The following is an 18,128-nucleotide window of genomic DNA, read 5'->3' as shown; positions in this document are numbered from 1 at the left end:
AAAAAGCGCTTAACCAGTTTGCCAATTTCTGGCGAACGATTGTTTGGCGAGCGTTTGGATGAAATCATCAAACAATCCAAGGGAAAGGATACATCCTTACCCCAGCCCAAACCGAACATACCCCAACAGAGGAAGGGGCAGTCGAGGTTTCGGTCCTTTCGGGGCGCGGGCAGGTCCCAATTCTCCTCGTCCAAAAGGCCTCAGAAAGATCAAAGGAACTCTGATGCATGGCGATCTAAGTCACGTCCTAAACAGACCACCGGAGGTGCCGCTACCAAAGCGGCTTCCTCATGACTTTCGGCATCTTCACTCCGCATCCTCGGTCGGTGGCAGGCTCTCCCGCTTTTGCGACACCTGGCTGCCACGGGTAAAAGACCGTTGGGTGAGAGACATTCTGTCTCACGGTTACAAGATAGAGTTCACCTCTCGTCCCCCGACTCGATTCTTCAGGTCATCCCCGCCTCCCGAGCGAGCCGAGGCTCTTCTGCAGGCGCTGGGCATTCCGAAGGCAGAAGGAGTGGTGGTCCCTGTTCCTCTTCAGCAACAGGGCCACGGTTTTTACTCCAACTTGTTTGTGGTCCCAAAGAAGGACGGGTCTTTCCGACCTGTCCTGGACCTGAAACTTCTCAACAAACACGTAAAGACCAGGCGGTTCCGGATGGAATCCCTCCGCTCCGTCATCGCCTCAATGTCCCAAGGAGATTTCCTTGCATCGATCGATATCAAAGATGCTTATCTCCACGTACCAATTGCTCCAGAGCACCAGCGCTTCTTGCGCTTCGCCATAGGGAACGAACACCTGCAGTTCGTGGCACTGCCGTTCGGCCTGGCAACAGCCCCACGGGTTTTCACCAAGGTCATGGCTACAGTAGTAGCGGTCCTCCACTCTCAGGGTCACTCGGTGATCCCGTACTTGGACGATCTGTTGATCAAGGCACCCTCTCTAGAGGCATGCCAACACAGCCTCGACGCTACCCTGGAGACTCTCCAGAGTTTCGGGTGGATCATCAATTTTCCAAAGTCAAATCTGACACCGGCCCAATCGCTGACATACCTTGGCATGGAGTTTCATACCCTCTCAGCGATAGTGAAGCTTCCGCTGATCAAGCAGCGGTCACTACAGACAGGGGTACAATCTCTCCTTCAAGGTCGGTCACACACCTTGAGGCGCCTCATGCACTTCCTGGGGAAGATGGTGGCAGCAATGGAGGCAGTTCCTTTCGCGCAGTTTCACCTGCGTCCTCTTCAATGGGACATCCTACGCAAATGGGACAGGAAGCCGACGTCCCTCGACAGGAACGTCTCCCTCTCGCAGGCGACCAAAGCTTCCCTTCGGTGGTGGCTTCTTCCCACTTCATTATCGAAAGGGAAATCCTTCCTACCCCCATCCTGGGAGGTGGTCACGACGGACGCGAGTCTGTCAGGGTGGGGAGCGGTTTTTCTCCACCACAGGGCTCAGGGTACGTGGACCCAGCAAGAGTCCTCGCTTCAGATCAATGTTCTGGAAATACGGGCAGTGTATCTTGTCCTGAAAGCGTTCCAGCAGTGGCTGGAAGGCAAGCAGATCAGAATTCAGTCAGACAATTCCACAGCGGTGGCATACATCAACCACCAAGGCGGCACACGCAGTCGGCAAGCCTTCCAGGAAGTCCGGCGGATTCTGCTGTGGGTGGAAGCCACGGCCTCCACCATCTCCGCAGTTCACATTCCAGGCGTGGAAAACTGGGAAGCAGATTATCTCAGTCGCCAGGGCATGGATGCAGGGGAATGGTCCCTTCACCCGGACGTATTTCAGGAGATCTGTTGCCGCTGGGGGGTGCCGGACGTCGACCTCATGGCGTCACGGCACAACAACAAGGTACCGGCGTTCATGGCACGGTCTCAAGATCCCAGAGCTCTGGCGGCAGACGCCTTAGTTCAGGATTGGTCGCAGTTTCAGCTTCCTTATGTGTTTCCTCCGCTGGCTCTGTTGTCCAGAGTGTTACGCAAGATCAGGGCCGACTGCCGCCGCGTCATCCTCGTCGCTCCAGACTGGCCGAGGCGGTCGTGGTACCCGGATCTGTGGCATCTCACGGTCGGCCAACCGTGGGCACTACCAGACCGACCAGACTTGCTATCTCAAGGGCCGTTTTTCCATCTGAATTCTGCGGCCCTCAACCTGACTGTGTGGCCATTGAGTCCTGGATCCTAGCGTCTTCAGGATTATCTCAAGATGTCATTGCCACTATGAGACAGGCTAGGAAACCAACGTCCGCCAAGATCTACCACAGGACGTGGAAAATTTTCCTGTCGTGGTGCTCTGCTCAGGGTATTTCTCCCTGGCCTTTTGCCTTGCCCACTTTTCTGTCCTTCCTTCAATCTGGACTGGAAAAGGGTTTGTCGCTCGGCTCCCTTAAGGGACAAGTCTCAGCGCTCTCTGTGTTTTTCCAGAAGCGCCTAGCCAGACTTCCACAGGTACGCACGTTCCTGCAGGGGGTTTGTCACATCGTCCCTCCTTACAAGCGGCCGTTAGAACCCTGGGATCTGAACAGGGTGCTGATGGTTCTTCAGAAACCACCATTCGAGCCAATGAGGGATATTTCTCTCTCACGCCTTTCGCAGAAAGTGGTTTTTCTAGTAGCAGTCACTTCACTTCGCAGAGTGTCTGAGCTAGCTGCACTGTCATGCAAAGCTCCCTTCCTGGTGTTTCACCAGGACAAGGTGGTTCTGCGTCCGGTTCCGGAATTTCTCCCTAAGGTGGTATCCCCCTTTCATCTCAATCAGGATATCTCCTTACCTTCTTTTTATCCTCATCCAGTTCACCAATGTGAAAAGGATTTGCACTTGTTAGATCTGGTGAGAGCACTCAGACTCTACATTTCTCGTACGGCGCCCCTGCGCCGCTCGGATGCACTCTTTGTCCTTGTCGCTGGCCAGCGTAAAGGGTCACAGGCTTCCAAATCAACCCTGGCTCGGTGGATCAAGGAGCCAATTATCGAAGCTTACCGTTCGGCTGGGCTTCCGGTTCCCTCAGGGCTGAAGGCCCATTCTACCAGAGCCGTGGGCGCATCCTGGGCTTTGAGGCACCAGGCTACGGCTCAGCAGGTGTGTCAGGCGGCTACCTGGTCGAGCCTGCACACTTTCACGAAGCACTATCAGGTGCATACCTATGCTTCGGCGGATGCCAGCCTAGGTAGACGAGTCCTTCAGGCGGCGGTTGCCCATCTGTAGGAAGAGGCCGTTTTACGGCTCTCTTACGAGGTATTATTTTACCCACCCAGGGACTGCTTTTGGACGTCCCAATTGTCTGGGTCTCCCAATAGAGCGACAAAGAAGAAGGGAATTTTGTTTACTTACCGTAAATTCCTTTTCTTCTAGCTCTAATTGGGAGACCCAGCACCCGCCCCTGTTTTTTTGTGTACACATGTTGTTCATGTTGAATGGTTTCAGTTCTCTGATATTCCTTCGGATTGAATTTACTTTAAACCAGTTTATAATTTTTTCCTCCTTCGGGCTTTTGCACCAAAACTGATGACCCCGTAGCAGCACGGGGGGTGTATAGGCTGAAGGGGAGGGGCTTTACACTTTTAGTGTAATACTTTGTGTGGCCTCCGGAGGCATAGCTATACACCCAATTGTCTGGGTCTCCCAATTGGAGCTAGAAGAAAAGGAATTTACGGTAAGTAAACAAAATTCCCTTCTTTACCACATAATGCTCTGAAAACCTTTCCATATACGATGGAATGATTAAAAAACAAAAAAATGTAATTTTGTAATTACATTTGTAAATGTAATGCCACCTTGATTGTTTTTCAGTTTTATTTTTACAATGTCCATTGTGACGGAAAAATGACCTGGCAACGTAATTCTCCAAGTCTGTACAATTGTTACACTGGCAAACAAGTGTAGTTTTTTTTAAATTTTTATTAGTGAAAAACAAAATCAGACAACTTCTTAATCATTCAAAGAGCTGAATGAGGGCCTTGAGTTTTGCATGACGATCTGATATTTTGCATACAACATTTTATTTATTGCCTTTTTTTTTTCCTCATGGCATTTGACATACGGGTCAATGTCTTCTTTATTTTGATAGATCAGACTTTTCTAAATGCGGCAATACCAAAATATATATATATATATATATATATATATATTTTTCTTTATCGTTCCTATGGGAGACCCAGACCATGGGTGTATAGCTACTGCCTCCGGAGGACACACAAAGTTACTACACTCAAAACGTGTAGCTCCTCCCTCCTAGCATATACACCCCCTGCTAGCCAGACCTAGCCAGTTTCATGCTTTGTGTCAGGAGGATCACACACACACATGCATCCTTTTTTGATTTTTCATTTTTTCTACAGATTTGGAAGAAAAGCGGGTCCACTGGACCCCCGGCATGTCCCTTCACACCCCCCTGGCGGCGGTGCTGTTAAGGTTGATTCAGGGCAAGAGCCCTTCATGCCGCGCTCCTTCACCATCCCTTAGGGGCTCTGGCTTGAAGTTAGAGCCAACACGGTTCTCACTGCCTTGCAGGAGACCGGCCTCCATCCGCAGCCCTTTGGCAGGACCCTGCTGGACGGAGCACTGGACCCCCACCCCACCAGGGACTGGACCCTGCGTCTCAAAGCTAAGTATAGAGACGTTATTCAGAGGGTCCTTCTGCAATGTGGGGCACTTTATTGGGGGGACAGTGATTGACTTTGATAATGCTGCTTTTACTGTGTTTCCGGCCGGTTCCACGGTTTTTACTGTGTACCGCGCCGATGATGCCTGATTTTCGGCCGCATGCATAACTCTAGGCCCCGGCTTCAGCCGCGGCCTAGTTTCGTTTCGTTCCCCTGCATGTCAGTCATGCAGGGGGACGCTGCAGCGCCGCCCAACCGCCGCTCTGCACAGGGGAGGACACTCCTTGTTGGGGAGATGATTCCCTCCCCTGTACATCTTCTTAGCCCTCCGATTCCCGCTCCTGGGTTAACCCCCGCCCTCCCCCCTCGCTCTAGCGCCATTTTCTCAGCGTTCTTAGTACGCTGATCGGCGCTGGCTGCTCTGCAGTGCAGAGGGAGTGGATCTGGGGGTCCAGGCTTGGAACCTGGGGGGGCACTCACAATAGCGGCCTGATAAGTCACAACCTCTGGTTGTGCACTTTTTATACACTATCAGGGCATTCTGAAGGAGTTAATTCTTTATTTTAGAACCTCCTCCTCAGCAGCATGTCTCACTAGGAGCAAAGCTCCAAGGCTGTACACTACATGCTCTGCATGTAAGCTTATATTGCCTGAACCGGCCATACTGTAATGGTTCTTATGTGGTGGTGCCTCAGCCTGGAGTCGCCCCAGGCTGAACCCCTGTCTTGAGTATTCTAGACATTCTAGACAGAGCCCCCCACCTCTGCAGCAGGTCTCACAGAGCGAGGCTGCAGGCTGTTTTTATTATCCACTGCTGGTGGGCTCGTACGGCGAGCTCATAACCACTGTGGCCCCTCAGCTTGGAGGCTCATTCATGGTCCCTCCAGCTGCTCCGGGTTCGGTGGCTGACCCCTGGGGGAATTTTTTTTCCAGGGGTCGGCTGTCCCGGCATCTGCTGAGCATGCAGCCCCCTTCTCAGGGCGTTTTCTGCTTGCTCAGCAAAGCTCACAGACCCCGTCCTCCTGACAGGGAGACGCAGGGTCCCCTGTCCTCCCCGTCCCGCAGCTCCGATACGAGCTGACTCTCTGGACGAGGAGGATGTCTCTATCAGGGGCTCGGACGCTGCTTTAGGTACTTTGATCCGTCCGTAGGTGACACGGATGCGAATGATTGGATTGCGTCCATTATACTTGTATTGGACCTCCATCCGCCTGTATCAGGGGAGTATTCCCCGCTGGCAAAAGGCATCAGTATACCTTTAACAAGACGAGGAGTGTGTTCCTTAACCACTCCAGTTTTCAGCCCGCTGCGTCCAAGCCCGCAGCCTGTCCTGCAGATCCCACAGCGGGGTTCTGCTGCCTGTCTCCCCCTCCCATCAGAGGTGGTCAAGGAGTGTACTCATTCGCCAAGGGTGGCCACTCCGGTGTCTAGACTTTCAGCCCGGATAGTTGTATCAGTGGCTGACGGCACCTCTATAAGGATCCCACGGTACATTAATTTTGTACTGTACCTCAATCCGCCGGAGTTACCTTATCTAGGTGAACACAACGTGTGTTCCTTAAACCACTCCAGTTTTCATGCCCCTGTGACCAGCCCAGGGTCCGCTCTGACAGTCGCTTCCCATGAAGCGTGATTCTGAGGACTGTGTTCCCCTGTCCACCAATGGTGGTCAAGAGGTGGGCTCATTCACCTCAGGTGGCTCAGCCCGGACCGTTATGTCAGTGGCTGATGGCTCCTCAGAGGAGATGCATTCCCTCACAGGGACTCTATGCCCAAGACGGTTGCCTGAACTTCCAGACTTCAGTCTTTTCATCCTCTGCCAAGTCTGCCATGCTGGACACCGCACGGCGGTGGTCTTGGCTACTTTCCTCGCTATCCGCAGGCTCCTGTGGCTTCGGAAATGGAAGGCAGATGCCTTTATAGAGGTTCCTTACTGGGCTCCCCTTTGGTGGGACCAGTCTCTTCTGAACCAACTAGATGAAATTTAGGAAGCTCTCGGCGAGGAGAGTTCTTCCTTGCCACAAACCTAAACCAGGGAACCTGTCCAGGGCAGGAATCAGTTGAGGTTTCGGTGGTTTCCGTTCCTCCATCTGATCGTCCTCTAGCTCGGCCTAGGTTCATAGAACCAATTGGCTTGAAGCTGCGTCTTTAGAAGACCGCAGGAGATGCTGCCACTTAGTCAGCTTCCTCCGAGCTATCTAGCCGCCAACCTCCTCCTGGTCGGTGGCAGGCTCTCTCCACTTGGCAACGTATGGTTCTAACACGTCTCCGTTCAGTGGGGGCGGGATTATATCTCCCATGGCTACAGGATGGAATTCTGTCCACCCGCCAAACAGATTTTTTCTGTCACCTCCTCCCGGCTCCAAGGCTTCTCACAGGCCGTGCATTTCTTGCAGGCCAATGGAGTAATTGTACCGGTTCCCGACTGGGAACGGTTCTGAGATTTTTGTTTAAATCTATTTCCAGTCCCCGAACAGGGCGGTGCCTTCCGGCCTGGATCTTTAGCTTTTCAAGCATGGTCAGGTGTGGCGTTTTCACATGGAGTCTCAGTCTTGTTCCGTGTGTTTTTTTCACCGGACCAATCAAGAACCCAAGGAGATTCCCTAGCAGCCATCGGCATCAGAGATGCCTTTCTGCAGGGGTCAATCGCAGGTTCACACCAGCGTTGACTACGTTTTGCCATCAGAGTGGTCCAATTCGTGGCTCTTCCCTTGGGGTTAGCCACGGCCCATCGAGTATTCTCATGGGGCTGCTGTGATTAGGGTCCTGCACCCCTAGGGATTGGCAGTGATCGTTTGCCCTGGACGGCCTTCTTCTCAGGGCTTCATCCAGTGCAGACTCTTAGCAGAGTACTTCGCTTACTCTCGCCACTCTAACCTATTCGGGTGGCTTGTCATTCTGTTCTTAGTCGATCAGTAGTCCCTCCGCTGGCGGTCAACGTCGTTCTATCAGACACCAAATACAGGTGCTGGTCAGACGGTGGCGTCAATGGAAGCGATTCCTTGCCCGCCTGCGTCCTCTGAGACTGGATGTTTTCCACTGTACACGTGAACTCCCTCCTTCCACGGTGTGGTGGCTTTGCCACTGACCGGGGGCTTGTTTGCAGTGGTGGTTTCGGCCACTCTGTCTCAGGGACGCTCCTTCCTGGCCCCGTCCCGGGTGATCCTCACCAGGGTGCTGGTCTTTCCGCCTTGGGAGCAGTATATCTCCACCGCGGAGCGCAGGGCGCTTGGACTCTGTCCGAATCAGCCCTCTAGATCAATGGGCTGGAAATCAGAGCTGTATTCTAGCTCTCTAAGCCTTCACCATCTGTTGGCGGCTAGGCACATTCGAGTTCAGTCGGATAACGTGACAGCGTTTTCCTACGTCAACTTCCAGGGCGGGACACTCAGCCGCCTGGCAATCTTGGCGCCTCAACATTCTTCAGTGGACAAGGGACTCCTAGTCCACCGTATCCGCAGCCCACATCCTAGATGTCAAAACTGCGAGGCAGACTATTTCAGCTGTCCAACCGTGGTCCACAATCCTCAGGTTTTGCAGTAGACACACTGGTTCATGTTTGATCCAGCTTCGCCTCTACCTCTTGCCCAGAGTCCTGCGCAAGATCAGTAAAAAAAAAAAAAAAAAGAGGGGGCCGTCGGGTCATTCTCTTACTCCAGACTGCCCCAGGCAGGCTTGGTATCCTGACCTGCTCCTTCTGTCCGTTGGGTTGCCATGGCATCTTCCGGACCGTCCAGACCTTTTCTCAAAGGTCCGTTTTTTCCGTCAGAATTCTGGATTCTCAGATTGACGGCGTAGCTATTGAGTCCTGGATCTTGGCGACTTCTGGTATCCTTCCTGAAGTCATCTCCGCTATGACTCGAGCTCCAAGGTGTCCTTGGACCTTTTTAGCCTTGCCGACCCTCCTGTCCCTTCCACAGTCCGGTCTACAGCTAGGACTATCCCTCAATAACGGACAGGTCTCGGCTCTGTCAGTATGTGCCAGCGGCGTATCGTCCGGCTGGCTCCGGTGCGCTCCTTTAAGGGCGCGTCTCACATCATTCCGCCTTTCCGGCTGCCTATGGAACCCTGGGACCTTCATCCGGTCCTCCCGGTTCCCGGAAACCCCCCTCTGCGCCTCTTAGGGAGGTTTCTTTGTTTTATCTTTCACAGAAAGTAGTCTTTCTAGTGGCTATAATTTCCCGCCAGGGAGTTCTGGCTGCACTCTCTGAGTCACCCCCTTCTTTGGTCTTTTGCATCAAGACAAGGTGGTCTCCGTCCGACTCCGGACTTTTTTCCCTAAGGTGGTTACTGCTTCCACCTTATCCGGGGCAATTTTCCTGCCTTCCTTTTGTCCGGCTCCTGTTCATCGCTTTGACGAAGCGTTGCATCTCCTGGATCTGGTGCGGGCGCCCCGGATCTATGTGTCTCGCACCGCCGTTATTAGGCGGTGCACCTCTCTCTCTGGTACTGACTGCTAGTCAGCGTAGCGGTCTCGGTATCTAAGCCGACCCTGGTTCGTTGGCTTAGGTCGGCCATTTCCGAGGCCTACAAGGTACTCAAGTGCCTTCCCCGCCGGGGATCAGAGCACATTTGATCAGACCGGTCCGTGCCTTTTGGGCTTTCAAGCACCAGGCTACGGCTCAGTAGGTCTGTCAGACTGCAGCTCGAATTAGTCTGCGTACTTTTTCAAAGCTCTATCCAAGGCATGCTCTTGCTTTGGCAGACGCGGGCTTGGGCTGACGCATCTTTCAGGCGTCTGTCGCCCATTTGTGAAGTTGGGTTTTCCTGCTTCTCAGTTGTCTGTTTATTCCCACCCATGGACTGCTTTAGGACGTCCCATGGTCTGGGTCTCCCATAGGAACGATAAAGAAAAAGAGAATTTTGTTACTTACCGTAAATTCTTTTTCTTATAGTTCCGTCATGGGAGACCCAGCACCCTCCCTATTGCCTGTTGGCAGGTTTCTTGTTCCGTGTGTCTTCACCGGCTGTTATTGTTGTAGACAGAGATCCCGGTTCTTCCGGATTTCCCTCTGTCTCTTCTTGTGGGTGGATGTCCTCCTTCAGCTTTTGCACTAAACTGGCTAGGTCTGGCTAGCAGGGGGTGTATATGCTAGGAGGGAGGAGCTACACGTTTTGAGTGTAGTAACTTTGTGTGTCCTCCGGAGGCAGTAGCTATACACCCATGGTCTGGGTCTCCCATGACGGAACTATAAGAAAAACAATTTACGGTAAGTAACAAAATTCTCTTTTTTTATTTTTCTTTATCAGGCTCTTCATGGTTAGGGCAGAATTATGTGAGAGATGATGCATAAAACTTCTGTAAGGGTTTCCATACTTTATGATTACTTAGAGTTCAGTAATCTAGGATAACGGGCTAATAATCTTTGTATTTCCGGTAATAATGGCCATATTGGTTGTGACTAGAGGCGATGCAGAGTTTGCAGTTGCATAGGGACTTTATGGTCTCAGAGGAAAACTCCAACATATTAAAGGGACTCTGTCAGGATAGAATCACTGTTCAAACCCAGTCCAGCTCGGTGCATAATGGCGGGGCCAATCATTTTATATCCACCTCATCTGCCTGTTTTCTCTGTTTCCGCTCCCCTCTTCTTTAATTAACAGTAGTGTAGCAAGCACTACCATGATCAGGTGCTCGGTATTCATTAAGAGCAGTTGAATGCTCGGATGGGCGCAACTCGAGTACCCAAGTATAATGGAAGTCACTGGAGGACTCAAGCATTTTTCTGAGAAGTCTTCTAGAAAAATGCTTGGGCTCCGATTAACTTTCATTATACTCAGATGGGCGCGACTCAAGCACCCAAGTGCTCACTATGAGTACCGAGCACCTGAGCATGGTAGTGCTCACTGATCACTAATTAACAGCTTTCTCTTCATAGAGTTAGAGAAGGATGGAGGTAGATGGAAAACAAGCAGATAGGATGTAGGATGGTGGATATAAATGATTGGCTCCGCCATAATGCACCGAGTGCCTGTACTTGGTTTGAACAGTCATTCTGTGCTGACACAGACCCTTTAAAACAGAACAATGTTGGGATCCCCTTTGATAACCAGAACAAGGTACTGTGTCCTGTGTTCTCTTCTGGCCACAAGATTTTGGATGGGGTAAGATGAGTGGTAGCCCTGCTGCTTCATTCAAGTCTACCATAGTGACTTAAGCTTCCCGACACATTAATGTCGGCGGCCGAACCAATCGATATCTGCAAGTATTAAAGGGAACCTGTCACCGGATGTTCATAATACTTACCTAACAGTCGATGCGGAGCAGATTGATCGGATGGGCGTCTCCGTTCTCCAGGTCTCGTGCCTCTTCTCTCGGCCATCTTTGTCCTCCTTCTGAAGCTAGTGTGGATGACGCGTTCTACATCATCTACACTAGCCGACAGTGAGGTCCTGTGCAGGCGCACTTTAATCTGCCCTGCTCTGCACCGACCGTTAGGTATTATTAACATCCGGTGACAGGTTCCCTTTAATTTGTGGCGGGCTTAAAGTCAGTGTCGTAGACTTGAATGAAGCAGCAGGGCTACCATTCGACTATTAGTCTAATATTTATGCGAGCCTAAAGGGGGCTTTACACGCTGCGACATCGCTAATGCGGAGTCGTTGGGGTCACGGAATTTGTGACGCACATCCGGACGCATTAGCGATTTTGCATTGTTGCAAAAACGTGCAAAATCACTCATCGGTGACATGGGGGTCCATTCTCGATTATCGTTACTGCAGCAGTAACGATGTAGTTCGTCGCTCCTGCGGCAGCACACATCGCTCCGTGTGACGCCGCAGGAACGAGCAAGCTCTCCTTACCTGCCTCCCGGCCGCAATGCGGAAGGAAGGAGGTGGGCGGGATGTTACGTCCCGCTCAGCTCCGCCCCTCCGCTGCTATTGGGCGGCCGCTCAGTGACGTCGCTGTGACGCCGCACGGACCGCCCCCTTAGAAAGGAGGCAGTTCGCCGGTCACAGCGACGTCGCCGGGCAGGTACGTATGTGTGACGGGTCTGCGCGATGTTGTGCGGCACGGGCAGCGATTTGCCTGTGTCGCGCAACAGATGGGGGCGGGTACCCACACTAGCGATATCGGGACAGATATCGCAGTGTGTAAAGTAGCCTTTAGAAAATTTGTTGTAAGAGATATCGATCCAGCATGTGCGATTTCGGATTGTATTTTCTCCAGGAGATAAGCCATCACCAGTCAGAGAACACAGGAGCACTTCTGTGTATGGGAGAACTGGCAGAGATAGTTGACCTTAAAACGAATGTACTGCCAACAACCATCTAATGTTAGTGGCAGCCTTTAGAGCTGAGTGCAGCATATGGCTATCGTCATTCAACGCACTCAGCTTCTCCAGTTTGCAGTTTTGTGTCCATAGAAGAACATGGGACAGAAGTTACCTATCCAGTGAATACATAACTTTTTTAGGCTAAAATACCCCTTTAGTAAAAAATGATTAAAGACATCTCTCAAGCGGTTTTACTAAAAGCTTTATTTTTTTTTTTTCTTTTAGGTTTTTCATGATTGTCACGAAGGTGGTGAAATATCGCCATCTAATTGTATATACATGACGGAGTGGCTGGAATATTAATGAAAATCTAATGATAGTCAAGATGGAAGGATCAGCACTGACTGCAGCATTACACTGCACAGACTCTAATGCATATATTTATTTTAATATTTTATTATATTTGGTATTTGCTGAGACCTTCATCATGATGATTCTTCATTTGAGGAGCAATGCGGTTTTATTTAATTCATTCCAATCTTCACTGGTACTAGAATTATTGAAATATTGGCATGGGAAGAAAATATCCGAAAATATTCCTTAAATCTTATTTGCAAAGTGAATACCTGTCATTGCTTGTTAAATAAGTGTTAATAAATTTACATATTATGTTCACGCTGGCTCTTAGGTTTCCTAACTTAGGCTATATGAGTCCATGGTAAAAACTACTTACTGTCCTTCCAAAGTTACCTGTCACCATGTTCTTTTAAATCACGGCTGTGGAGTCTGTAAGCCAAACCTCTGACTACTCAATTTCCGTAATTCAGACTCCACAACTCCGACTCCCTCATACATGACTCATGTTTGTGATAAATTTACTGTAGTAAAATAACATCAGGCTTTAAATCATTATGATGATGCAATAATCAAGCTGATTAGATAGAAGATATAAAATATATTAATTGGAATACAACTTTAGAACCTTAAAAAAACCTTTTAATAAATTGTAAATCTGCAATACACTATGCAGTAAGTGGGGAAAAAAAAGTTTTCAACAGAAATGTACAGAATAAAGCGGGCTTTACACGCTACGATATTGTTAATGATTTATCGTCGGGGTCACGTTGTTTGTGATGCACATCCGGCGTCATTAACGATATCGCAGTGTGTGACACTTATGTGTGACCTAAAACGATCGCAAAAGCGGCCAAAATCGTTTGCCGCGGAGAGGTCGTCCTAAAACAAAAAATCGTTCTCTCCTAATTAGCGATGTTGTTCGTCGTTTCTGCGGCAGCACACGTCGCTGTGTGTGACACCGCAGGAGCGAGGAACATCTCCTACCTGCCTCCACCGGCAATGTGGAAGGAAGGAGGTGGGCGGGATGTTTACGTCCGGCTCATCTCCGTCCCTCCGCTTCTATTGGACGGCTGCCGTGTGACGTCACTGTGACGCCGCACGACTTTCCCCCTTAGAAAGGAGGCGGATCGCCGGCCAGAGCTACGTTGCAGGGCAGGTAAGTGCGTGTGACGGGGGTAAGCGAGGTTGTGCACGCCGAGCAGCGATTTGCTCGTGTCGCACAACCGACGAGGTGGGTACGATCGCTTGCGATCTCGCTAGCGAGATTGCACTGTGTAAAGCCCGCTTAAGATTTGTGCAGTCTATGAATTTGTTCTGAAAAATAGTATCCTCTCCATCAGATCCTTTTTCATCGATGACCTCAAATCTGACCTAATGATTTTTAAGGCCGTCGAATAAACTCTCTAAACTAACTTGGGTTGGTGGCATAGCGGTGACCACATGGTCAACATCTCTAAAGGCTACTTTACACACTGCGATATCGGTACCGATATCGCCAGCGTGCGTACCCGCCCCCATCGGTTGTGCGACACTGGCAAATCGCTGCCCGTGTCGCACAACATCGCCCGGACCCGTCACACGGACTTACCTTCCCTGCGACGTCGCTGTGACCGGCGAACCACCTCCTTTCTAAGGGGGGGCGATTCATTCAGCGTCACAGCAGCGTCAGTGAACCGCCGCCCAATAGAAGCGGAGGGGCAGAGATGAGCGGGACGAACATCGCGCCCACCTCCTTCCTTCCGCATTGTGGCCAGGATGCAGGTAAGGAGAGCTTCCTCGTTCCTGCGACGTCACACGGAGCGATGTGTGCTGCCGCAGGAACGAGGAACAACTTCGTTACTGCTGCAGTTACGATAATTGACAATGGACCCCCATGTCACCGATGAGCGATTTTGCACGTTTTTGCGACGATGCAAATAGGTGTCACACGCAACGGCATCGCTAAAGCGACTGGATGTGCGTCACAAATTCCGTGACCCCAACGAGATCACTTGAGCGATGTCGTAGTGTGTAGGGGCACTTTGCACACTACGACATCGCAAGCCGATGCTTGCGATGCCGAGCGCGATAGTCCCCGCCCCCGTCGCAGCTGCGATATCATGGTGATAGCTGGCGTAGCGAACATTATCGCTACGCCAGCTTCACATGCACTCACCTGCCCTGTGACGTTGCTCTGGCCGTCGACCCGCCTCCTTATTAAGGGGGCGGGTCGTGCGGCGTCATAGCGACATCACACGACAGGCGGCCAATAGAAGCGGAGGGGCGGAGATGAGCGGGACGTAAACATCCCGCCCACCTCCTGCCTTCCGCATAGCTGGCGTGAGCCGCAGGTAGGAAATGTTCCTCGCTCCTGCGTCTTCACACACAGCAATGTGTGATGCTGCTGGAACGAGGAACAAAATCGTAACATCGGTCATTTCCAAATTATGGAAATAACAGACGCTACAACGATGATACGATTACGACGATTTTGCGCTCGTTAATCGTATCAAAAAGGCTTTACACACTACGATATCGCCTGCGACGCCGGATGTGCGTCACTTTCAATTTGACCCCACCGACATCGCACCTGCGATGTCGTAGTGTGCAAAGTGCCCCTAACAGTCTCAGGGTATAAAGGAATTGCTTCATGCTCAGTCAGTTTTGAGAGCAACTGAAAAATGTTGTTCAAATCTGGGCAATCTGTTTGCTATGGGAGTGAAATCTTTTTCCCTGTGGCAAAGCTTTGCTGCTCCATGTCATCCAAATACTTCTTAAAATTAAACTCCTCATCTGATAAAGCTGAAGATACAGCAGCAGTAGCACTGGATGACCCAACTCCTCTTGCTTTTGGCCGTCCTGTAGCTGCTCATGCTAACCACTACCTTTTGTCAGAGCTTCTTTTCCTTTAGTAAGCTATTGATCATCCAGCAATATACCATGACTTGGGTCCAGATACACAGATGCCAGAAGTATTATATTTTCTAATAGCAGTGGCTCTCTCCCTTTCATTGAAGCAGCAATGCCATCTGAGATTAAACCTCCTCTTTTGAACAGGGAACACAGCAAGTTCTTCCACTCCTTTATGAAAATGCCCGGAGTTGAATCCTCAGCTTCTAATTTTTTTAGTCACTGTAAATGGGTGATGAAGCAATTCCTTCAGTTCAGACGCCTGTGTCCATTGACATCCATTTAGTGTTACCTGAGAGTTGACCATGTTTACAACAAAGGGTTTCAGCTCAAGCAATTGCTCAATCATTAAAGAAGTGCTGCCCCACTGAGTGGCTTGATCGACAATTGCCCCTTTTCCAGCACATATCTTCAAGATGGAATCAATTTTTGGGGTTCTGACCGCAATAACCAATTTTCTCCCTTTGCCAATCAGAGTTCCAGCATGTCCCTCTTGCAGACTCTCTTATTGCCGGCTGCAGCGTGTGCACAACACAGCACATGTGATAAATAGGGGAGAGATGTGAAGCAGCTTCAGCACGATCATCTAATTCTAAAGGATCATTTTGCTGTTTATTGAAAGTTTAAACTTGCTTTAAGAAGTACTTACCTTAATTCTACTTTCTTTTTCGCTCCTAATTGGGAGACCCAGACAATTGGGTGTATAGCTACTGCCTCCGGAGGCCGCACAAAGTACTACACTTAAAAGTGTAAGGCCCCTCCCCTTCTGGCTATACACCCCCCCCGTGGGAGCACGGGTCCCTCAGTTTTTGCTTTGTGCGAAGGAGGTCAGACACGCACGCATAGCTCCACTGTTTAGTCAGCAGCAGCTGCTGACTATGTCGGATGGAAGAAAAGAGGGCCCATACTAGGGCCCCCAGCATGCTCCCTTCTCACCCCACTTTCTGTCGGCGGTGTTTGTTAAGGTTGAGGTACCCATTGTGGGTACGGAGGCTGGAGCCCACATGCTGATTCCTTCCCCACCCCCATTAGGGCTCTGGGTGAAGTGGGACTTTACCGGTCTCCAGGCACAGGAGACCGTGCTCCATCCGCAGCCCCTGGAGAAGCCGCTGGATATGGAGCTGAGTATCGTCAGGGACATGGCCCTGCTCCGTCAAGGTACTCTGTGTCCCCGTGCATACGCGCGCACACCGCAGCATTGCTGGGTGTGTTAGTGCGCCGGGGACATCAGCGCTGCTGCGCTTGTGCCATTTCCTCACTACAGCTCAGCTGAGTGGGTAGACCAGGGCGAACGGTCGCACCGGCCGCTGGGGTCAGTCGCACTGTGACACGGCTGGGACTTGTGGTGCGCCGGGGACTTCCGCGCTGGCCATGCATATATCTCGGCCGCGCTTATTACTACAGTCCCCGGCTTTTGCGGCCTAGTTCGTCTCGTGCCCGCCTCCGCACCTGCCAGTCAGGAGGAGGGAGGGACGCTGTACAGAGCTTCAGCGCTGAGGGCTGGAGTCTTTTTTACATACTCCAGCCCTCACACTAGGCACAGGGGGACGCAGTTTCCCGCACTTTTGTCTGTGGCACGCCCACGGTCCGCCCCTCTTCACAGGACGCCGGCAGCCATTCCTGCCTGCACGCTGAGCTGCAGAGGGGAGACGGGGAGACCCAGACACGGGATTCTACGGCCTCATACCCGCTGTTCAGCGGGCGGTAAGCAGCCCTCAAGGGCTCTCCCCCACTTGTGCCGTTTGTGTACCTGGTATTTTGTGTTTGCAAATACTGACACTGTACGGTCGCTGGTGTTCTCGGCTATATACCCTCCTAGATTACAAGGAGGCAACAGCATGTCGTCCGCAAAACGCAAGGGTGCCAAGGCACAGACGTTATATGCTGCCTGTACCGCATGTGGGGCTGCTCCACCGGCAGGTTCCACTGACCCCCATTGTGTGCAGTGCTCGGCCCCTGTGACACTTGCACAGCCGGGGCCTCTGCTAGACGTGACCCAGGGTGTACCACCTGTGAATGCTGTCCAGGTGACAGGAACGGAGTTTGCAGCTTTTGCTGACAGATTGTCTATGACTATGTCTAAAATTCTTGAAACATTGCAGTCTAGACCAGTAACTCAGACCACGGACACTGTTGAATCATTGCTCCCTGGTCCCCCTCAGCTGGAACACTTCCGTGCTCCGGGGGTGTCACACGCACCCCAGGGTGACGTCTCTGACTCGGACGACAGTCCCAGACACCCTAAACGGGCTCGCTATGAGGGGCCCTCAACTTCGTCTCACTGGTCAGGATCCCAGCGGGATGAATCTATGGGTGATGAGGCGGATGTAACTGACCAGGATTCTGATCCTGGGACCGCTCTCAATCTGGATACACCGGATGGTGACGCCATAGTGAATGATCTTATAGCGTCCATCAATAAGATGTTAGATATTTCTCCCCCAGCTCCTCCTGCGGAGGAGTCAGCTTCACAGCATGAGAAATTCCATTTCAGATATCCCAAGCGTAAATTAAGCTCTTTTCTGGACCACGCTGACTTTAGAGACGCAATCCAGAAACACCACGCTTATCCTGATAAGCGGTTTTCCAAACGGCTTAAAGATACACGCTATCCTTTCCCCCCTGACGTGGTCAAGGGCTGGACCCAGTGTCCCAAGGTGGATCCTCCAATCTCCAGGCTTGCAGCTAGATCCTTAGTTGCAGTAGAAGATGGAGCGGCACTTAAAGATGCCACTGATAGACAGATGGAGCTCTGGTTGAAATCCATCTATGAAGCTATTGGAGCGTCGTTGGCGCCAGCATTCGCAGCCGTATGGGCACTCCAAGCTATTTCAGCTGGGCTTACGCAAGTCGACTCAGTCACACGTACATCTGCTCCGCAGGTGGCACCATTGACCTCTCAAATGTCTGCATTCGCGTCTTACGCGATTAATGCTGTCCTAGACTCTACGAGCCGTACGGCGGTGGCGTCAGCCAACTCCGTGGTTTTACGCAGAGCCCTATGGTTGAGAGAATGGAAGGCAGATTCTGCTTCCAAGAAGTGCTTAACCAGTTTGCC

At 51.2% G+C, this 18,128-nt stretch overlaps 1 protein-coding gene across 1 annotated transcript in view; it reads left to right on the top strand.

Annotated features, from left to right (window-relative positions):
* POLR3F (RNA polymerase III subunit F) overlaps positions 1-12,986 on the top strand; it is a 47,950-nt gene extending 34,964 nt beyond the window's left edge. Inside the window, exon 9 of the mRNA XM_075338105.1 lies at positions 12,110-12,986. Within this exon, the coding sequence (XP_075194220.1) occupies positions 12,110-12,187 (78 nt within the window). The 3' untranslated portion in view covers positions 12,188-12,986. The remainder of the gene's footprint in view (positions 1-12,109) is intronic.
* Positions 12,987-18,128: the final 5,142 nt, after the last annotated feature.

Source organism: Anomaloglossus baeobatrachus, chromosome 3, assembly GCF_048569485.1.
Source record: "Anomaloglossus baeobatrachus isolate aAnoBae1 chromosome 3, aAnoBae1.hap1, whole genome shotgun sequence".
Classification (NCBI taxonomy): Eukaryota; Metazoa; Chordata; class Amphibia; order Anura; family Aromobatidae; genus Anomaloglossus; species Anomaloglossus baeobatrachus.
This window is presented reverse-complemented; position numbering and strand designations above follow the sequence as displayed.